Source organism: Echinococcus granulosus (assembly GCF_000524195.1).
Source record: "Echinococcus granulosus chromosome Unknown EG_S00170, whole genome shotgun sequence".
In the NCBI taxonomy this organism is placed as follows: Eukaryota; Metazoa; Platyhelminthes; class Cestoda; order Cyclophyllidea; family Taeniidae; genus Echinococcus; species Echinococcus granulosus.
This window is the reverse complement of record NW_020170550.1, coordinates 79711-102492: the sequence shown is the minus strand read 5'-3', so window position 1 is coordinate 102492 and position 22782 is coordinate 79711. Positions and strand designations below refer to the sequence as shown.

At 44.0% G+C, this 22782-nt stretch overlaps 3 protein-coding genes across 3 annotated transcripts; 1 reads left to right on the top strand and 2 right to left on the bottom strand. All coding sequences in view use genetic code 11, as the record gives it.

Annotated features, from left to right (window-relative positions):
- Window positions 1-1122: 1122 nt before the first annotated feature.
- Window positions 1123-4950, top strand: EGR_09838 (COP9 signalosome complex subunit; the record flags this gene model as incomplete). The annotated part of the gene is made up of 8 exons (XM_024499087.1): window positions 1123-1206; window positions 1244-1423; window positions 1467-1568; window positions 1639-1766; window positions 1840-1975; window positions 2353-2571; window positions 3559-4023; window positions 4807-4950. 8 exons carry the CDS (start codon window positions 1123-1125, stop codon window positions 4948-4950), a joined length of 1458 nt encoding a protein of 485 aa, XP_024346507.1.
- Window positions 4951-6786: 1836 nt separating this feature from the next.
- Window positions 6787-8649, bottom strand: EGR_09837 (Dual specificity protein phosphatase; the record flags this gene model as incomplete). Its single annotated transcript, XM_024499086.1, has 4 exons — window positions 6787-7083; window positions 8015-8147; window positions 8192-8322; window positions 8518-8649. The coding sequence occupies 4 exons, from the start codon at window positions 8647-8649 to the stop codon at window positions 6787-6789; spliced, it is 693 nt and encodes a 230-aa protein (XP_024346506.1).
- Window positions 8650-9726: 1077 nt separating this feature from the next.
- On the bottom strand, window positions 9727-21290 carry EGR_09836 (Inositol polyphosphate 5-phosphatase; the record flags this gene model as incomplete). The annotated part of the gene is made up of 19 exons (XM_024499085.1): window positions 9727-9935; window positions 10060-10320; window positions 10402-10489; window positions 10568-10699; window positions 10737-10975; window positions 13736-14006; window positions 14300-14528; window positions 14856-14965; window positions 15036-15147; window positions 15453-15646; window positions 16621-16924; window positions 18158-18388; window positions 18846-18919; window positions 18993-19377; window positions 19909-20051; window positions 20153-20322; window positions 20365-20465; window positions 20604-20689; window positions 21186-21290. 19 exons carry the CDS (start codon window positions 21288-21290, stop codon window positions 9727-9729), a joined length of 3444 nt encoding a protein of 1147 aa, XP_024346505.1.
- Between the last annotated feature and the right edge of the window lie 1492 nt (window positions 21291-22782).

Here is a 22782-nt window from a genome sequence, read left to right as displayed (position 1 = left end):
TAGATCAGCATTTTTGAACTTACAAGCACGGCAATAAAAACACTGAAAATGCCAACTATAAAGTTTTGGCTATTTAATTGTGTGCAGCTACGGGAGCTCTTTAGACGACGTAGACTGAACTTTTCTCGGTAGCATAGGCCGTCAGTCACGTCTATGGCTTTCCAGTCCCACAATGAGTTCAACAGTACATCTTCCTCCTGTTATGGCTCGAGTAGAGACCCAGGTCTCTAAAATGTAAACAGAAGCGCATTTCAAAGAAAATTATGATTGCATGCGGCATAAGGTAAATAAATATGCTCAAGTTTGTGAATGCGCAGATAAAGACCTTAGCAGGTACGATGAAATGCATTGATTATACGGCCATATAGGTCATCGTGGATTACAATTTTCTTTCGGCAGCATGGCCTTAAGGTCATACCAGTTGCCTCTCAGCCCTTCTGTGCATTGCTAATGTAAATTCTACTGTACTAATGAGTCATAATTTGTTTGTTCGGCTATCTCTGCATTTTGACAACGATCAACTTGTGGCTCCACCAATGTACCTCTCCCAAGGACATGACACCCGGAGTATTCCCATAACCCCCAAACACTTCTCTGTGTGGGCAAAACATATTCTGTCCAAGTACTGCCTTATTATAGCTTTAGCGAGAGTTCCACGGTCCTAAGTAGCTGCTGTTGAGACTAAATCTAAACTCCATTTTCAATAGTTGTAAATATGAACAAAACCTTAACCTTCATGTTTACTTTAAGTTATCAGTACATTCTTCAAAATTTTTTATTTGTCGGGAATAAAGCAGCCTACTTTTTGGGCATTGAATTAGAGTTTAACACTGCAATCCACTGAAAATGCTAGAACCTACTGCGTTAATTTGCTCATTAAAAATTAATTTTAATACAAAACTCAAAATAGCATTAAGGTTGAGTGCCTAATTCTCGATGCCTTATTGTTAAATGATAACACTACTAGGTTACTCGCACGAAATATAAATAATGTTCTTGTCTAGTAAAATTTTATTTTCCAACAGTTTTGTTCGATCCCACACCCGAACTTACCGCAGAATCTAACTGGTTGGTTTGCGGTTTCTGTTGGTTCTAACTTTCTTTTCAATATTTTTTCAAAAAATGTCGGAACCAAACTCCGAAAGCCCAACTGTTCGCAAAAATCAAAAGAAGGCGTCGAAGTTTGTGGACGAACCCCTCCAAATTGTAAAAAGGCATTGGGAGTTTAATTGCACTTTTGTAGGATCTTCCTAGTTACGCAGCTAGTTATTCTGGTCCTATCAAATATCTGAGGCTCCTCTTTATAGCTCAGGTGTGTCCTGCCTTGAAGGGGCAGGCCTTGAGGTTGGCGCATGACTATATCAAGACATCAACACTCAATGTGTCGGCGTATGAACAGATATTTGAAGTGCTTCTACACAGCGTAATTTTGCTAAATGTTTCATTTGTCTTTGATTCCTACATAGTTTAACGAGAAGTACGGTTCTGGTGATTCGTCAGGTGCGGGAGAAACTTCGAACAACGACAAATTATCCTCGGCAAGCGGTAAAATTATAAAGTCTGGACATGTGCGTCTCTTTACTCTCGATGGAGTTTAGCAGTTTCAAGATAATATATAGAGGGGCTTTTTATTCGTAGAATGAAGCTGGCCTAGTTTATGATGAAGAATGGGTGGAAAAAACCACTTTACGTGCTGCACGAAATCGCGATGAGCTGGAAACTGAGCTCAAAAACTTTAAAGTGAATGCAATCAAAGAATGCACTAGGTGGGGTCGTTTTTCATTGATTTTACTAGCTTATGCGAGTGTTTTTTTACTAACCCCTCTTACCTTTTTCAAGGAAGGGCTATGTTGATTTGGCTAATTTCTGTTTGGATGTTGGCGAGTTGAATGGTGCGATGAAGTATTTCACACGTTCGCGCGAATATTGCACCTCTTGGCAACAAGATCTCAACTCTTGCCTCAGCATTGTAAAGGTAGGTCCTCTGCTATTGGATCAGCAAGTGTCTTACTATAGTAGGTGAGCATTTTTAATCTGTTTCGCCACGTTTTCACTCGTACTCGATGGATTTAGTTGCCATTATTTTTACCATCTCAGCATAGGACGGCTCTGCTAAATTAATTCACAAAAAATCCCGTCTGTCTCATCAGTGTAACAGCTGATTTTCATAATAAAGCATAACCAAAACACATTTACCATTGTCTGATTAGCAAATTTGTTCTCGGTAATCTACTTCGTGAGTATGTTTGCTATTTCACTAGGTATTTGGCGTTCTCCTCAAAATAGTTACTAGATTGAGTTACCCCCGAGATTGTAAGTAACGCGTCCAATCGATAACTCTTCTTTTGTCAGGTCTCCATCTATCAGGCAGCTTGGTCACATGCGGGCGCATACGTCTCTATGGCGGAGAATTTCTGCGAGACTCAGAACTCTGAGTCACCTCCAAAAAACGGTGACGCTCGGCCCATCTCGCCCGCCGTGGCAGCCGCTCGTTCCGAATTGGCGCTGGCCTCGGGGCTGATCAAACTGGTCACCTGCAACTACCAGGATGCCACCATCCAGTTCTTGCAGGTAATTGCACTCCTTACATTCCAAGGTCATCTTGATGCTATTATATGGTGTATGTGCCGAGACAGGTGGTCTTTTGAGGTTTTCTTCTGCATCAACTATAAAAGCGGTTAGTGATTTATATCTCGCTCGCGAGGCAGAAAAGATCATGGGTTGATTTCCCATCAAGTTGGGATCACAGCCTTGGCGTCACTTATGTGCATCATTGATTCCGGTAGATACAGAGTTATGTTTCCTTGGCAAAATACATTATATTAATTTACAGGCCGTGTAAATATCCCACGTTCCTTTTTCCATAATACTCACTTTTTTTTCATTTCCATCTTACCGTTTCTGTCATGTAAACGTATAAATGCTGCAAAGGGCTTTGTAATGAACGCTTAAAAATTGGCCAAACGTTGTAGCTTTGGTTGTTAATTGCATTCATGTAGAACAAGGGATAGGGTTGCTTACCAAAAGTTGACATGGCTTTGCCAATCACGCTGTTCTACGTCCCCACACATTAAGCTACTTATGTCATACGCCTTCTTCTATAATGTTGAGATCGGCGAGATTGTAATGCATACACTGTTCGTCCCATCACCTCACAAACTCTGTTCAGTCTTCCGTAAAGGCCGACAATAACCTTGCCTTTGTTGACAATAACCTTTGCTAATCAACACATACTGTTTTATGCACGTAGTCATTACCACTGTGGCCTAGACTGGACCATTCCGCGAAAGTCGTGCCTGCAATTACTAGTAGTAAAAACACGCATACAACTTACTACTACGTGTAATACAACTATGGTCATATCCCTCGTTATAATTATAAAATTAAGTCCCATTCCGACTTAAATGCTCCTCAATTGCACAAAAATATGAGAGTCAATGGGCCGTTGGCAGCAGTATTACGAAAAAGCGTCATTTTACCAAGACGATAACCGTAATCTTGTGTGCGTCTTGTGGTTCCTTTACCCTGATTATGTTGCTCTTCTGCTGCTTTTCACAGGCCAACTGCGATCCGGACGAGTGTACCGCAGACAAGGCGGCCTCTCTGCTTACGTCCACTAATGTCGCCTACTGTGTGACGCTGTGCGCGCTGGCCACGCTGGATCGGGGCGAGCTACGCTCCCGTGTGCTTAACAGTCCCACCTTCCGCCTCATTCTTGAGGCGGAGGCGGAATGCCGTGATATCATTACCGCCTTCTACTCTGCAAACTATGCAGCTTGTCTGGACGCTCTGCAGAGGATAAAGAATCTTCTTAGGTTGGATCTTTTCCTTGCTGATCATGTGGAGTCGTTGTACGAGAGGATTCGGGTGAAGGCGATGTGTCAATACTTCGTCCCCTATGTCTGTGCCGACCTCAAGTTGATGGCGGAGGTGTTTAGGACCGGTGTGACGGATCTGGAAAATGAACTGGCGGAGCTTATACGCAAAGGGAACATCAAGGGTCGTATCGACTCGGAAAAGCAGGTCTGTTTGCCACTTGATCTTCCATTTCACGCCTTTTACACTTAGTTCGGATGAAATAATTAGGGAATACAGTTGCATCAACCACAACCTTGAGTATTTTCACCTTAAAGTCTTCGCTACCGGAGTTACGTCTTTGATATCGCGATTTCTTTATCTGAGCTCGGCGTCACAAGTATGTGACGTTTTCATTTTACAATTGCTCTTTTTGTTAACTCATGCGCTAATTTGGGGATTTCGTCAAATGTAGTGAGAATATCCCAAAAATTTCGACCTTCCCTGTCAAGACGCCCTTTTAATCGATTGCAGCATTCAATTCCACCGGCAACATCCCACTTTGGTACCCACTGTGTAATAGTTTTTCGTTTAGTGACGGACTAGGCGTTTAATGAGTGTCTAGGATTGATTAGGTGTTTGGCCCGCTGAATGTTTTCTGGAATACCGTCTGAGGCTGTGGGTTGGGAATCATCGCGGTTGGGATCGTCACAGGTCTTAATTGTCCTATTGCTGCACTGTGCTTGAAGCCTCTTACAGAAGTGAATTTCTGCGGATTCGGCGCCTTTGTTGGCAAAACACTCCGTTCATCACCATACACTGTAGTATGCATACAAGCATCTTCTGCCACTGTTGCCCCCCATCTGGGTTTACAGTGTCTGAACTGGTTCAAGATATGTTATCCAGCTGTCAGCGCTTAAAATGAGGCACCCTTGTTACTTGCTGTTGCGTGTAGTATCGGCGTGGAACTTTTCAGACACTGAGAATTAAATTTAAGATGCCTATTTACAGCTCCTCTGTTCACTGAAAGTGGATCCTCGTTACCAAACCTTCTCCAACACCATAAACATCGTCGATCAGTGCCATCAGCGCCTCGAGGCGGCTATTTTACGCTCGAATCTCATCCGTCGTGGTTACACACGCGGCTGGCACTGACCAGTAAGTTTGCTATTTTCCCACCGTCGTTTTACGATCCGTTTTATTTTGGGAATCACTTTTTTTCCATCTGCTTGTATTCTTTAGTGGTGTGAAATCACATGCACTTCTAATTCGTCGGCAAGCGTTGTGGAGGAATTTTTTTCGTGTGCATTAATAACGATGCTGTTTGATATTTCCTGCTTTAATTATGTAAACGAAAAGGAATTTTTATGTAGCGCCTTCCTCCAGCACTTTACTAATCAGTGACATTTTTGATCGCCTGAGTAAACCCTGAAGACAGAATAAGGCACAACTGAGTAGAAGAATGGTCCAGTGTTAGCTTAGGGAAGGGCTGACGGGTTTGTAGGGATGGTGGAAATACTCGCAAATATTGAAGAGCCAGAGTGGGCAAAAGCGCAATTTACCGCTTGGAATCCTTTTTCGAGCGTCGTTCCTGACATTTTCCGTGATCACTTTTCTTCTTTCACTTCAATGAGTCTTTCTGTGAATGGGAATCAACCGCGAGATAGGACAGTGCTGGTGAGATAAAATAGCATTGTGAGAATTTGCAGATTTGATTAAAAACCCTGATTATCGCGTCCTACCCGGGACGATTTGTGTCGTGGAAGGGTTGACTGTGGTGGCAGTGGTCAACACCAGGTAACGTTCTGCGGCGAGGAAATTGTGTATGCTGTACGTTGGCCTACTGAAACTTAGTCTCCCCAATCAGTGACTTTTTGCAGAGCTTAGAAATGGAATTCTTCCCAAATTGTGACGCCATTTTGCAGTGATTGTCCACAGATTTACCTAGCAAAACTACTTGCATTCGCCCTGGGGATTCAGGTTGGGTAACCAGCCAATGAAATCGGGGTTGTTGTCAACACAGGACCATGGATAGGAGGCCATGATGCCAATACGGGGGTTGAACTGATTGGAGATCCAAGAGCCTACGTGGTTCAAGCTAGATTTAAACAAAAATTGTTTAAAACGTGCAAGAGATGGGTGTGTTAATGCAATCACAGCCGCGATTATCAATCAAAGGGCGGATTTCTAGGTTCAGGAGACGCCAATCATTTGTGGTTTTTTATCACCCTGTTTGGTGCCAAACGAATGCGGCTTTCACGGGATATTGCCTAAGCGGCTCTGCTGTCATCCAAGGGTGGGAGATAATCGTTAAGGCCTATACGTGGGCTACACGTTTTGGCAGATGTGCCCGGATACAAATTTGCCTTTGTCGACAAGTGAGATATGCATAAAGATATCGTCCATGGAATCGTCTATGAGTTTGTTAATATTCTTGGAAGGGGTATTACGTTTGTGACAAACGCAAGGCGCACAACTAGTCACTAGTCGGTAATGGAGGGCCCATACTGCAGACCATCAGCTTGTCCTGAGCAGTCCAGAGCCAGTCAATCTTTACAACGCATTAGAATAGCAAAGGTGTGTCAGTTACGTTGGCACTGAAAGTCCTCCCACCTTGACGGAACACCGACGCATGATCAATCTTCATTCCTGACTCGTGGGAGTTTTTGGAAGCAGACAATCGGCCACGTAGGGAGCATCAACGATACTTGACTATGCGCCCCAGCTCTTCAGTCTCCAAAGTGTCAAGGTCCTGTTCACGTTACTTCCACCCAAACATATGCACCTCGCAACGTCATCAGACAAAACTCAGGCAGTGCAGGGCAGACCCCTCGCTCAGTTTATGCAACGGAAAAAACTACGCGTAAAAATACCCTTATCTAGTGTGTATACGTCTTTATTGGGTGGCGTAATCTCCGACAATTAGCCACAGCTAGATAGATATCAAAATATATCAATGAAGAGAAAGAAGGGTGAAAATTTTAAGCCCTGCTATTGGTTCGAGGGAGGAGCAGAAGCCAAAGCTTCTTCCAGAGTGCTAGCGCCGTCGGACAGGCGACATATGAAGCGCGCAGACGCCCCTTTCTCTCCTGTCGCGGGTGCGGAGGGTGGTCGCCCATCCCAAGGGTAGTAACCAGTCTGAATAAAAGCCTCTTGCGCCGCTATGTGCGTCTCCATTGCCGCCCGGTCCGCTGCCAACTTCTCTGGCGACCAGGGACCGTACTTTGCTATGAGGAATTGCCGCGCTTTTAAGTAGTCGCCTGACTCCTCAAACCGCTGTAGCTGGCGCTAATATTGCCAAAAAAGGCTCAATTAATATCTGTCTACTAGTTGCAAGTGTTGTGATATAAACATCCACCTCTAATAGTGGGAATCGGCAATTGCAATGAAACATACAAAGAATGCTTAAGGAGTGCACTGGGGGCCACCACGGTCGGGACTGTCTCAGGCGTCAAATGTCAATATGAGTGAGCGTTGCAGCACTAACCACTGCGCTTAGTCTCCTGCAGATATGGGCATTCATGAGTTTGACATCTTTGTGAGCGAGATGCTCTACTTACTGGTAGCACTGCTGCTAGTCATTTTCACCAAGGGTGTCCGAGCTCGTGAATGGGACATAATTACCGCATAATAACGGCTGTAGATTCGTCACGACATTGCCCGTCTTATCACTTAACTGTAAAGTCAAATATCTCGGCTTAATTTGAACAACTCTCGGACTCCCAATAAAGTAATGAAGCGACAATCGAGGGAGAGGGTGTGCGTTATTTGCATGATAGATCGACGACATTAAGCGATTACGAATCACTGAATCAGCTGTTATTCACGTCTTAATCAACCCAAGTAGGAAACCCCGGCTTAGTCAGCAATGACTCCAGAGGTATGTAAGTTCGCTGACTCATTGAACGGTGGTGAGGCTATTGGTTGCCATGGCCAGCTTAAATTAGTACCAGCGATCCATTCGTTATGCTAATGGGTGAAGGATAAATGATCCAGTACATTGGGAAGGGCATTTCACACTGCATTCTTTTGCACAAATAACAAAAAAATGTATGGGTTACCATGATGCTAGTTGAGTAATTTGATTTACAACAAGTATGCATAACTAACAGAGGTCTCCTTGGAGTTTGTTAACACAGGGTAATAAGAAAGCCCCAAATCTGTGCTGCATGAAAACTTAGACAACAATGAGAAAAATATGGAATAAAGTAACGCTCACTAGGAATCCGTAATTGGGACAGGCACCTAAGCGAGCAGCTCGCAAGCCTTTGTAGATGTCGCGAAGTTTGAAATCGGTAATGCAGAGGAGATAAGCCATTGTTAGAGAAACACTGCGGGAGATACCGCAGGCGCTGAAATAAGATGGTGTGCGTGCGAACAGGAAGCGAATTCTTACCAGTGGATGAGAACTGTGCCGTGATTGACCCGAGCGCCGTGAATAAAATCGATCGCGTCAACGAAATATTTAGCAATGTCCTCTTCGGGAGAATCTTGAATGATGAACTGTTTGTGGACACGCTTCGGGTCCTATGGAGAAATAGCACAGAAAAAACTAGGCGTAGAGGATATCAGGAAATGCCACTTTGGCTGGTGAAATTCAACCTTAACGCTTGTCGTCAAAGGAATTAGGAATTCAAAAAAAAAGAGCGGATCAACCGCAACATCTACTCACTAAAAAAAATACAAAACAACCTCAAACATGACACTGCTTCTAAAGCTTACAAGGGATAAGGGGTACTGAAAGGCACTGCATATGTGTGTGATTTGGCAGTGATTCAATTCACTCTCCGACCTAGCGCTAGTTAAACCTCCAACGTAGACACCGGGAACTATTGAAGACATCACACCCCCCATCACTATCGCAACTTTAGTTAACCGCAACCCTATCCGAAGACCTCATACATAAATCGTGAGTAGTTAAAACAAACGCGGCCCGTTGCAAATAAATAAACAACATTTTAAGCAGTTAAGCCAATCCTTTGTTAAAAATTAGAGCCAAAACTTAGGTATCGATGTTTTTCCACTTCTTTGCCATTTTTTGCAATGGAATCGGTAGATTTTTTAAAGAATTATCTTGTTCAAAAAATGTTCCTCACTTCACAATAATTTGAGTTCTACACTTTCTTTTGGAATTGCGGGTTTGCATAAAGATCAACATACCTAATTACCTGACTTAATGGAAACCCATGTGTATGTAGGGGTAATCTCGTGCCCAAAGTTTATCGCATCTGCAGCACACTTCTTTGCGCGTACTTGTTAGGAGAGAAGCGACCAGTGTTTGACAAGCCTTTTGACTAGGCAAAGGCAACTGGGCACTGAGAAGAAAGCAAACTCCGAATAGGTTCAACCTCGGCCACTCGCACTAATTTTTACAAAAGAGCTATCTCACCTCTTTTTAGGGTTTCATGGGCAGAGGTTGAAGGAGTATTATAATCCTTGCGTTAATCAAAACGGAGTAACTCCACGTCAAACAGGCACTTCTCTGTTCGTCTCCACAACTTCTTCGACCTAAATAATTGCCCAAGGAATGCTAGCGCCTCTTCCTTGCCTTATTCCACTGTTTAGTCCGAAGTATGCATTGGCCTACACACGATGCTCACGGATAAGATCTCTCAGCTGCCAGACACGCCACCCACTATGATTATTTAACTGTTATACATCCTGTACGCGAGTTAAGACTGCCCTTCCCAGAGAACGAGTTCATCCGTATGGACGCCTATGAAAGGTGAGATCCAACCCACACGAGCTGCCCTTGAGTCACCTTTAAGCACTCAAATTACGTACCAATCTCAAGAGAGGCGCAGTACTTTCGATTCACTGTTTAATCTCTTGATGAAATTGGGAACCATTCCAGAGTACAACAAATTACGAATTGGAATGAAAGTTATGATAAATCAATGATTTAAATTCTCTTGCTCTCTTCGATCACGCCTATTTAAGCCGTCGAATGACCTCCTCCGTATCACTAGTGATAAAGATTCGCAAGAAGGCCGTCTTTAATTCGTGACGACTCAAGGCCATTTGCTGCTGTTGGTTACGAGTGCTAGCATTCCTCGAAGGACCATTCCTAACACCCGGCGCTGTTGGTGGAGATGCGGCGTAGGGCGGATCGCGGAGAAGTATGTCGGCAAAGGTCGTCGCTACAGCAAAAAAAGAAATGACTAATCAAAGCAGAGCCGACTTAATCATCAGACTAAACTACACTTCCGATTGGCCCGTGGAGCAGACCAATCACCTTTAAGTAAGTAGCAAAAGCTCATTTACCTAGCATATAAACGTTGGTCCCATTTTTCTCGCTATGGGAGAGACAACGCTTGATGAAAGACACGAGGTAAAAGAAGAGATTCTGGTAGTCAATAGGCAGTCGCGAGATGGCCTGATAGGCCGGGAGGACGTTGTTGGAGGTTGCTTGGCGCGCGGCAGCGACACAATTGGATTGGAAGGCAAAAGGCACCACCGGCTCAGGCAGAGCACTGAGAAACACGAGGAGACTGTAGATCACCGAATGCACGCTCACTGTACTTGCTGCAAAACCGCAAAGTGAAATGCAAAAAAAAAAGCTACAACCAACGAAACTTATATGAAAGCATCAAGAGGTATTCTCACGGATAGGGACGTCATGTTTAGTGGTGTCCAAGGTGTCACGGATGATGGGGAGGTCAGAACGTATCTCCGGTTGACGAAACAGACCTGGCTAAAAACAAAAAGTCACATCAATTGACGACGAAAGGGGAAGAGGTTGGGGTCGGAAATGAATATCCCAATCTCCCACCTCTTCAAATCTTGCCGCGATGAAGTCCGTCAATCGGTAGATCTCCTTAGGAATGGCAAGGATGGAACCGGAGGTGGAAATCACTACACTGGGCTCTCCATCACTCCAGTTGTTTACTCGAGATTCACGAATCTAACGATACCAGATTTAGTGGAAGGAGAGAACGTACCAATTGGACAATGTGGTCAGGAGGCAGTAGAGCGACAGGAGTGGCGGGGAGGCGAAGAAGAAGGGTAAGGGGCAGGCCGAAGGATGTGGGAACAAAGCGGCCAGTGATGGAGACAAAGAAATCCTTGCCTCCAACTAGAGTTAGGACGATGATACAGGAGAGAAGTGAAATGCTACTCTGCACGGTCGCTACCACATCGGGACTGACACACACGTCCAGGCTGATGTCGCACGACTCTCCTTCAAGGAAAAGGAAGATATTAGCTGCATTTTAGGCCTACCTCACCTACTCCCGACTTTGTACCGCAGTGAAAATAACTGGCCAACGGACCAGTTTTCTGAGAGGTCGTAGGTGGTGAGGACAGTCCTCGTGAGGCGTATGCATCCATAAAATAGGGACGGAGTAGAAGAGCTGATCACAAGAGAGGCTTTATTACCGTGATTAAAATAAGCTGAACTTTTGAACTCCCATTTCTGCCCCTTTTGAAGCTGTAAAAAGGGATGATATATGGTTACTCGTATCGGATGGAAACCTCGAGTACAGCAATGATGAGAAGGCGCTCAGTCGCGATACTACCTCTTAAAGGGGATAGTTACTATCCCAGCCGCAGTGTTTTGAGCCCACTGTCCCGGTAGTCATTCCTGTGAACATTCAATTTGGCCAACGGATGGGCTGCCTGCCGAACTCAGGGTGTCTGATATGCGTATAACCTATGGCGTAACAGGGTCGATCGGCATGGGGGATAGACAAAGCACCAGCATTCAAGAGCAAGATGATTACCAAGAAAGCACAAAAGAACCGCGTATTCCACCGAGTTGAAGGAGCGTTTTGATAAGGAAGGCCGGGATTTTTTGGATGTCCACCATTTAAACCTTTCCATTCTTACTGAGTTAAATTGCATAACGCATTGAGTTCCTGCCACAGTCGATGTGAATAAAGATCGCCTAGGAAGGAATAGAAAAAGTCGCGGCCAGAAGTCTGAGCAATCAAAACAAACGGAAACGGGAATCTGGATGTGAACTTTTGGAACATAAATAAATGTTGCAGATCCAAGAGGGAGCCATTGTAGTAACAACTGTAATGATATCTACCAATAAGAATGAAGGGCAAAAGGACATGACTGTAGAAGTAGAAACAAGGCAAGGAAACGCCACCTTTTTTGACTATTTCAAGAATGAAGACGAAAAAATTAACGGGGATTTTTGCAGACAAAAGAGCCGAGATTATTGCTTGTGAAATACTTGAATTGTTTGTTTGTTGTTAAACCCCGACCTTTGTTATATGACTACCTTTAGACCAGTCCCTACCACTAGTGATGGATACGTGTGATGGCCAGCACATTCTCCCGTCCGCCCAATACAGTTCCAAAAAGGACGAAACTAGAGATCTAGTAGAATTGCCAAGAGGGACTAGCGACGTTGTGATCAAGTATCTTCTCAATCGTAGGCATTTCCTTACAGCAGCCATTATGCGGTGATGGTCGACTCGAGAGGTTGGCCAAGGAGAGCGATGAGGACGACGCTTGGAAGAGGAAAGGAGCTATGCATTACGCAGGTTGTTTATTCAACTCCAAGTTCTGCCAACGAGCTAGATAGGGATTCCGCTATTATACCTCCGCCGGGCGGCCTGGCCTTCGGACCGCAACAGTAGCCCCAATTCCTTCTGCATCTCAATGATACACATTCTGCCTCAGTATCATGTCTTCTTTTGTCTTCAAGGAAGTATTCAAACCCAAAGGATCAGAGCAATTGGAAGAAGTCTAAAACGCTTAATCTTACTATAAGTAAAGAAGTAGCACAAATAGAATAAGGGTTTCAGCTAAAGAGAAACCCTGAATTCGTAGGAGCATGGCACCAAGGAGGAAGAAAAAGCGGCCTGTCAGATGGCCATGTGTGTACTCGCAGATACCAGGCAAGCCACTGTCGCGACTACGAGGAATGAAGGAAGAATCTTGGAAATGAATTGTGAAGGTAAAGGAACAACACCAGGATGTGAGTGCACCATTACCCAATGTCATGATTCAATAGTGTGTATTGCCTAGAAGTCCAGGCCATCATTGACGAACACGGAAGTGGAAACTTGAAAACATGCCACGCACCGTGGAATGAAGCATTCACAACATTCTGTGGCAACGAAAGTCAAAAAATTGACAGCATTGTAGGCGGTTAAATGCACATTTAATTATACAGGATCTCTAGTTGTCATTTTATAACTCGCGGTGCTGCATTGGTGGTGATAGTAGGCGAATCCAATTCCAATTTCGTCGATTGGGTGCCAAAACTAAATGTCACAGAAGGGAAGCTCAACGCTAGAGATGTGGAGACCACACCAAATTCAAAAGAGGTGCTTCCATATTATTGTGGAAGCAGCCATCCATATTACGGCTTGAGAACATGATGTCCCTCCTCCTCGTGTTGCCTTCAGGCAAAGCGTGCTTCAAGCAATTGACTTTGGGAGCGATGCTTAACACAATCATCATCCAGCCCTTAGCAGCACCTTCCAAAACAGTTTGTGCAGCAGAGGACGCTAGATTTAAGAATCTCAACCACGTCTACCACATTAAACATCACTTCATGATGCGAATTCATCCTATCATTTTTAACTCCATTCTGCTATTAACAATTTAGAGCACAAAGATTCGTCAACGGGATAGTGCCGAGGGCGGTGATCAGAAGAAGAAAGGAACTATTTGGTAAACTCGGATTCCACCTTAGTGGAGCGATGTTCCGTCAAAAACCCGCCAAGCCATCTGGATGACTGAAGAAGGAGAGGGGTGGAGGTTAGGGTACGCATTGGGTGCGAAATAAAATCTCGGAGCCTCCATCACCCCACCACCTCCTACAACATTTTGAGATCCTCCAAGAAAAGTTTTCCGTCAAAGCAACGGTGCATTTAATGATGAAGAATGCCCGGACTAACGGCAGTAAAGGGTAGCTGAGACATTAAGAAGAACGAGATTAAGGTAGGAGGGAGGGCATGAGAGAGACGTGTCAACGCACCCTTCTCAACACGATGGTTGAGCGGAGCAACATGGAGCCAGGGTGGGAAGGCGGCGGGTCCCTCTTGCGTGAAAGTAAACTCAAGGCCCGAGTGGCCGGTGTTAGTGAGGCGGATGGTCTGCGTGCGAATGTCCTCAAATTGAACCGGTCCAAAGTCCACCTCCTGCGAGCTGAGAGCAGCCTGGGGCAGTAGCATGTTGTAGAAGAGATCTTGACTTCGGATAACCGCCTCGTAGGCGCGCATAAAGAGTTGCTGGTTCACACAACGCGCCTAATGCAAATGAAGGAATTGCATCTTTCAGAACTTCCTACAGCAGCCTCAAGGGACAACTTTTAGACTGCGAATTAATTGACTTAATTTTTGGAAACTTGATGTGTAGATGGGGATGTCGAAACCAAATAACCTAGCTTCATACATAGCGTAGTGACCGATAATGAGACGAAACCGCAACCCGACAAATCTGCGTCGCCGATAAAAATAATTGCCTGTGCCATTTCCGCTGCCTAAATGTCTATATCCTGTTGACGGAGTTTATACTAAAGGCAAATAGAAAACTAACTCACACCAATCTTGAAGTACGCTGAGACAGGTTTGTGATCACTCAAACGGAAGTCTTCGTGAGATTGATAACGAAGTAGATCCACAAACTTTCCCTGCCAAAGGATTCGGTCACAATACGACGGCACTCGGCCCTCCCTGGAAAAGGAAATCAAATCACTCGGAGACAATGTGGGATATTTGTTTGGCAATATTTCAAGGTGAGAAAAACGAAAGAAAAAAGTCCACCACGAACTATGTACGACATTTTATTGAGGTGATAGTGACTGTAGCCAGTTGGATGCGCGGAGTGCTTTGCATTTCTCACATCAGTACAGCCATTTTCGATTCTACGACAGAAGGATCTATCTCTCACATAGAGCAAACATGGGGAAGAAAACGAATTAGGATTTATGGTGCACACAAAAAACACACCCCCATATTCTGTACACTATAACTAGCTTATGACAGAACGACACTCCTTTTCCTTTGGTACACTTTACAGTCACCCGCGCTCCAAAGCGACGTCCCACACATGTGGTCACAAAAGTAGGGGCTAGAATGCTTGTGTGTTGCGCTTACGTGATGCAGTAGGAGTCGGAAGTAAGGTCGAACTTGTAGGTCGGAGGAAAGGCGATTTTGCCCTCCGAAAAGTCCTGCAACACGCGTCTCTGAGCCTTTTGTTGCGACAGCTGAAGTGGAGACGGGGTAGTAGGAGGATAAGGTGATACCCAAAGTTGTCTTAGTTGTGAGTGTGCCTACCTCGTCGAACTTGACTAACAAATCAAAGTCCTTCCGTGCTATTGCGGCCAGGTTCTCGTTCACATCGAGTCCCGTGAGGCGATAGTTCAGGTCTCCGAAGAGAAAAACCTGGCTAAAAAGGTAATGCAGGACACAACAACAATTTGGGGGAAAAGAGGAGGAGAGGGAGGGAGGAGGCGCTTCACTAATTTCCGTATTACTCTAACGATACCCCTCCAAGCGGCAACTGGATGACCACATGCAAAGTGGAGCAGACGATCAGTAAATAAATGTGAGATAGAAACGGAGGCAGCTTGGACCAGGTGAAATTCGTAGATCGTAACGATGACTATTTCACTGGCTAACACATTCCGCAATTTGCCGACTTGCTAGCGTTATAAAATGGATGAAAACAATGGTGATAATGGGGGGACGTACTCATGATCGTTGACAAGAAGGTATTGAGGCGATTCCTGTAGAGAACGTCGTTCAAACATCATTTTACGCATAATTTCACCGTAGTCCTGATTCCGCCGCTCGCAGCTAGCTGGGCCCGCGGCCAAGTGGCAGTTGAGGAAGCAGAGCGAGTGATTGTAAACGGTCAGGCGTAGTCCCACTGCCCCCTTGTTGCCCTATGAAAAAGGATACCCGCTGTAGAAAGGACATTTGACGACTATATGGGCCAGCAATGCAATTGAGTATGAAAAACCCATTGGGTATTGAGTAGTATGGCTTAAATTCTCCGATACATCGGTCTCTGCAGATGCTGGTCTGCATCTTGGTGTCGAAGCCCACCAGCCCATACCGAGATGTCACACCCATGGGGCTGACTCGGGGCGTCACTCTGACAATACGAAACAAGTGTTATTTCCATTTGGTGCTGCCAAACCTAATCGCCGCAAAAGGATGGCACAAAAACCGACTCCGCTGTTAACAACGTTTTTGGGAGTAATTTAGAGGAAGTGTACAAATGACCCATTGCCCTACGCTTACAGCCTCATACCCCGAGCCAGATAACTTGCCCAGGGAGAGGTGTGCACTTTCAAATGGGAGAAGGGAAAGAAAAGAGGGGATACTACCTCATTCTCACCGTATTGCCCTGCTACTTCATCTTACATGACATCAGACAATCCCATGCGAAATGGACAGCTCGAAGTAGCCTAAAGTTTTCGTCTTCTGGGGAGAATGTGCTTTATAAAGATGGGATTCCCAGCTAAGTTATGTCTTGAAGGGACTTGTTTGATTACCTTAAAACTGGCTCTTCGCTTGTGTAAAATTAAAACCTCGAATGATTACTTAATTTTCAGCCACTTAAAGCCTTTTAAGTGACGAGTAAGAGTAAGCCTAAAAATGTCCTACCGAACAAGTATAAATATCCCAAGACTAGGAAAAGCTCACACCTAGTTTATCATTTTGAGCCAAAACAATCCGGATGAAATAAAGAAATTAACGAAAACATGTCATATGATTGCATCATGTAGGTACAGGTAGGAAAATCGAGGCGTCACAAAGATGCGGCGTTGGTAACTGGCGTGCCAAAATGCTACACTGTTTGTGATAAAAAAATTCTAGATGGCAAAAAACTAAGCTAAGAATAGAAGCAGACCATGAGGTTGAACATGCCCGTGGGTACGGACTGAACGGCAATGGCTGAGATGATAGCCTGCTGGCTGAGACGATTGGAGACATAGACGACGAGGAGGAGGCCAGCCAAACGAACGATAGAGAGACGCTTAAAACCGCCGCCACTGCGCCTTACCCATCGGCGCAGCGTGACGGAGCGCACTGATGATGGATTCAATAAGTCCTCCATGGAGGCCTCCAGCAGCCAAAGCCACTTGCTCTCGAACGGAGAGGCTGTTTGCTTATTCAGGGCCATCCCTGCTAGGTTCAAATCCAGCTCCTGAAAACTTCAAGGGGTAAGGGGTGAAAGGATCTTCCAGCATCAATAGGAATTTCAGTTGGGAACACCTTACTCCGTTGGATACAATTAAGATACCTATTTATCCCAGAAATGGGGATTGTTTTTTAGTCCTACTTTAAATCGGCCCGCCTTGAGAAGAAGCCAGTGAATCTCAGTTGTTCAAGGAGGACGAAAATTGCAAATCTGTTAAAATCTAGAAAACTATACAATTGATTCTGAAAAATCAACGCATAACATTTTTGATTTGTCTCGTGAGCGACCTAAATGTTATTGACAGAGACGATGCAGACGAGACGTTATATATCTAAGTTGATGATTGAGCCCTACGAACATCGGAAGTTTCACGCAGGTTCGAGCACAATCAGTACTGTCTCCGCATTATTTCAAATCCACTGGTTGAATCCACTCAGGTGATTACAGTGGTCAGGGTGTAATTTCTTAATTTCTCCACCAATGCTTCACAAGTCCCTAATTACTCAGATCCGCATTAATCAAGCAGTTGGTCCTTTAAATTGTGGGCCCCCTACGATACTTTGCTTTTTTTCTCGTGCGTAAAAAGCAACATTGTAGAGCTCCAATTCTGATTCTGAGGACAGGGTAGAGTACAGTTCTTCTGAGAAGGACCACTAAATCTCGTGATCCGGGACTTGACAAACGACTCAAATGCATGCACAGAGACTGTCGTATAGTTTGACATGGCCCAAGTTACTCAACTTTAATGACTAGGAATTTCTTAAAGGCCAAAAACAGGGTGATCTTCAAAGTTTGTGGAAAATATGCGGGTAGGTAGTTCCGAGCTGTTCAACTTTGTTTGTTTTAACGTGATCACAAGCATTTACCTCATTAGCAGCTGATTTGCTCATATGCTGTGCCATTACGCACTTTGAAGTCAGTAGAAAATAGAAAACAATGACCGCGGCGATGGCGGTCCAATGAGATTGTTAACTGCAAATGGCTCTGAGGGGTGACAGGTCACGACTAGCCACTTTGAAAGTCACGCCCGTACAGTTATTTGGCTCCAAAATGATTAAAATATCATTTTTAAACAGCATAAAGCCGATTTTAGCCATTTGTATGCATGAGTAACTGAGCAGAAAATCTTCCAACTTCCGGTTGCACTTTATTTATTTGCGAGTATATTCTACGATACGAGTACATCGGCCCCCGTGTCTAGGGATTAAAGCGATTCTATCCAACTGTTTCCCTCAAAAAGACTCACCCAAAAACATAGATATCGGCGGGCGGACATCCAGGCGGTGGACGAATCCACGCGTCCAAACGGAGGAGGGAGTCCTGGCGCCCGTTAACATTCCAAGAGCCGATGAAGAGATTAAGCGTCTTCCACGTACAATAAACTGCCTCATCCTCCTCCAATTTACTTCTCACTATCGGGTCCGCACTCATCCGCGCCCGGAACATTGAGTCCGACATGAAGGAGATCCTCGAAATGCTGAAGGGAGACGAGACATCTTTTACGAGAAGTGTACAAGGCAGACCTTGGCTTGTAGCTGCATTTGCACATCCAACTCCCAGAGATTAAGTAATGTCCGGAAAGCAGCTTCGCCAAAGGATTTGCTAGTAACATCGAGGCCTCTAGGATAGCTTGCTCTTCTTTAGTATTGGCCAAAATAGGAAAGATGCATCCATAGTCACCGCACGCAAACCCTTCAAAATAGCAAACACTCGTATGTTTCGCCTTAACAAAATGAATGAATTGCCTCGAAGATGGCTGATGTACTGGTGAATCAGGAAGGGCTACGTCCCTGTCACTGACACAGACTTAAGGTTATGTTTGCAATATTAATACCGTCCCGAATCCTCGCAATCCACATGATGAAGCACTTAAGCCGAAATTTCCGGATTAAGCACTTGACTACTATGCATGCGAAAAAGATAAGAGGGCTAACCGTCTGCCATTTTGTTCCGCCCTTGTGGCTTCTGCTGGCTCGACCACAGAGGTCCTGGGTAGATCTTCGATGTCCTACAAAATCAAGGATCCTCTAAACACAATTTCCATTTCACATCACTTAAGAATCCAGGAAAGAAGGAAGCACCTGTCTAGCATTGGCGGTCATGGTAACTGTGGGAAGGGGTGCGTTCAACTCGGTCGTGGAACAGTCACCTGAGATCCAATTAGAATCAGCCAGCGCGGTGATGGCGTCCTGACCTTTTTCAATCTCCTCCTCTTCTAATAAATAGGGAACCGATACTGTTCGTCGAACATGCTCTACTGCTTCCTCATTTGAGATTGGGCCAATTTTCCCATCTTCGACATCCTTGAGACTCTCAGACGAGGTAGAGGAGCAGGAGGTTGATGAAAAGGGAGTAGGAACGGTCGAGGTTCCGTCATGAGCGATATCAGCGAAGCTCCGAGCCGTTCGCAGTGGTCGATTCAGGTGCGACAAAGATGGTGTGTGGGAGGGAGTGGCAATGTCGGCTCTGTAGAGGCGGAGATCACAGTTTGTACTTTAGTGGGTATATTCAAATATAGCCCTGCATAAATAAAATTATTTCAATGGATTAGGTCACACTGAAGAAAGTCGAGTCAAAAATTGTTTCATCGATTGTATTAAGAGCAATTTATCACACACAAGAAAGCACTCATAAAGTTTCCATGCAACTAAAACACTGAGTGCAACTGTTCGTTCAGTAATGGTGATAAAAGTCACGCTATTACGATATTTTTGAAGTTTTAATCCACGCACAGACAACCCTTCAAACGAATGTTTGTCTCTCCTTCTGAGGACAGCGGATGTGGATCTGTGGTCCTAGCGCACACACCCACTCACGATACCCGACGTTTGACAGAATGCTGCTCTTCTCTCTTTGTGGCAGTTCATTAATGAAGTTCGTAGCCATATGATAAAACAAAAATACTTGCATGATATACTTAGGAAAGTAGAGTAGTTTTGAAATTGTTTCTATTTAGGTACTATTTGCCTATTTGGGGTGCATAGGGGGGATAAGTACCTGTATTTATCCAGCCAGTTGGTGCTGCTGGCTGCCAATGGGAGGGAATCCGCTTGATTGGAGAGCTCCAGGTTCAATTCCGTTCGAAATTGGTTGGCAGAAGTGGCATCGTCGAATCCAAGGATGAGAGTAGAAAATCGGGTCTATAATGACGGAATTTAAAATTGTATTACCTATAGCTATTAGAAACTTGCAATTCAGGAAAGATTACTTTAGTTGTTTAGATAAAACGATAAAAATGCACCTTTTTACGTATGATTGGGAGTCCAGTGGAAAAAGTCGTTGTTTGACACTTCTGTGAGACCGATAAGGTCCTGTTTTTGCTAGGTAAAGTTGAACCAAGCAGTACAGAATCGGATCTGAACGAGGAGATATCCCGGCCAATTACTCGTAGCATAGTGGGTTTAGTTGAGTCTAGAGCAAATGAGAAAATCGGGGAACAGATTCACGACCTACCTGATTCACAGCTGAAAACCCTGTCCACAGCGATAAGTTTATCAGTAGTCAGATAGCTCACCACTGTATCGGCAATTCGAGTTCCAGCAAAGACGAAAAGACTGAGGGGAAGAATATAGGATTAGGTTACAGACAAAGAAGATATATTAGAAAACAAGCTAAACTAAGTTTAAGTGATCAACCACGCTCTCTCGTGTAAAATCATACCAAAAAAACCTGTATTGTAATTTCAAACGCACACCGCCTGTTTGTTTTCCTCGTTGCGTATCAGCGCCACGATACGAGGTACGTCCACCCAACTCTGGACAACGGAAACTTCGAAAGCCTGTAGAAGTTCGAAAGCATCATTTAGTGAGTAAAATCTAAAGCGCACATACCAAAAGAATGAAAATAAAGCATCTTTGGAACAAAGAAACATCAATGCAGATAGTGAATAAAGAAGTGGATGATGACTACAACAGTCGACTTTCAATAAAGTAAACGCTGAGATAGTGAAATCATCAAAAGAAATCAAGCCTAAATCATAAAATTAAAAATTGCAGTTTCATGCTAAGACAAAAAGACAGTAAGTTGTAAGTAGTTAAAAAATTGGGAGATGGTGAAATGATCATACCGTGTCTAAATATACAAAGTAAATATATGCAGCTATTTAAGGGACGCAAAAGTTCCAGCGAATAACATACAGGACAAAATACGCAAAGTCAAAAAAATTACCAAAGAGTCGACAACAATTACAAAAGAGATGTCAAAATGTAACAATTAATGTTCGCTACGCAGAAAAATCGGTACGAATCGAAAAAGCGACAAAACAGAAGTCGTACAACGAGGCATTTCTCATTGCACTCCCGCGAGACGCCATCCTGCCTTGCCTTGACGTCAATAAATTCTTGAATAACAAGAGCAAAATCCTCGCCATTCTTGCCCATTGTGAAGAAAAACACCACAGACTCAGAACCGCCACCGGGGGGAATTAGTTTAGGGGAATTTTTACAGATTACTAAAACAATCGCCTACAGTGGAGCAGATTACCAGAATTGAACGACAAATTATTTGGTGTTTGACACTAGTGCATAAGCGGTCTTACTATGTTCCTATTTCTATTAAATTAAAGAAGCCTTCCTGGGTTTGTGTCACCCTTGCAAGTTATTAAATTGATTATAACAGTTATTTCAAATATTGACTTGCGAGCGGCAAATAAATTGGCTAGCAAATTTTATTCGAACGCAGATTTTTAGTGAGCAAAGTATGAAGATGTATTATAAATTACAAAGTTACAATTTAATAACGCGCCTATTTTTTCTGCAACATTTTTTACCTTAAATTGGTCTAATCAGTTAGCAAAAAGGTAAAAGGCAAAAATCGTGATCACGAGCAAAATCCTTATTGGCGCACATCAAGTATTGCGAGATAAAATACGGTAGACAGTTCGTTATACACGATTTTTTCTTCTTTGTAAGTACTTACCAAGATCGATGCCTTTTCCCTTTACTGCAGTCCCTACTATCTCAAATAAACACATTAAAAAATGAGGCAAATATTGCATTTGTATCGTATTAAAAATAAAATTCTAAAGTATCCTTTGTGAAAAATAAGATTAAATCAACAGATGGTTTGTATATGCCAAGGGTTGGCACGTCATTCAAGCGCAACTTGCGAAGCTGTAGATATGATCACCGACGCCCAGCTTACAGTTTTCGTAAACATTTCCGGGCTCTTCTTGTTCTGCCTAGTTGTGCTATACCACTACATATCCCTAGAAGGAGACCATTCCTCTACGAAAACAAGGCGAAAGTTAACTCTTGCACCATCTGAGAGTGTCAAATAATAGTTTATTTTACCTTGTACTTCCTTTTCATTGGTATTTGGAGGTGAGGAAATCCAATTGATTACTGATATAAACATTGCTCATTTTTAATAAATGGTTTATTGCATACGCCGCCTTTAATTTTAGATCTTCCGTCGTGTGTTCATACGTTATTACGGACCCCTTCCCCATGTACAGTCTTGTCGTTTTTGCACAAGTCCTTACCGTCCACGGACGTTCTGGCAGAATGAATTAGCATTTAGCTCATTGTTTCTGTCCGGTCGTTTGGAGTGTTACTTCAGTGATTCCGTGATTTTGGTAGTAATTCAACATCTGGATCCACGTCAAGTAATTGCAATAGTGGGCCCCAAGCGAATAAACAGAAACCCTAAGTCCCTGTGTCATCCTACTGAAAACTTTGTTACGTGCTTGTTGAGTGCCGCGTTCACTGGCAGGCTTTTGTCACGTTGCAGATCCCGGAGCTTCCTAGGCTTGTGGTAAGGCATGTCAGTGTGGAGGAATGGCTCGATGATGCTGCTTCGAAAGGCTGCTTGGTCGTTTTATCATGGGAACATTAAATCGGACGTTGGACTAGAGGGCTGGCAATATGCACC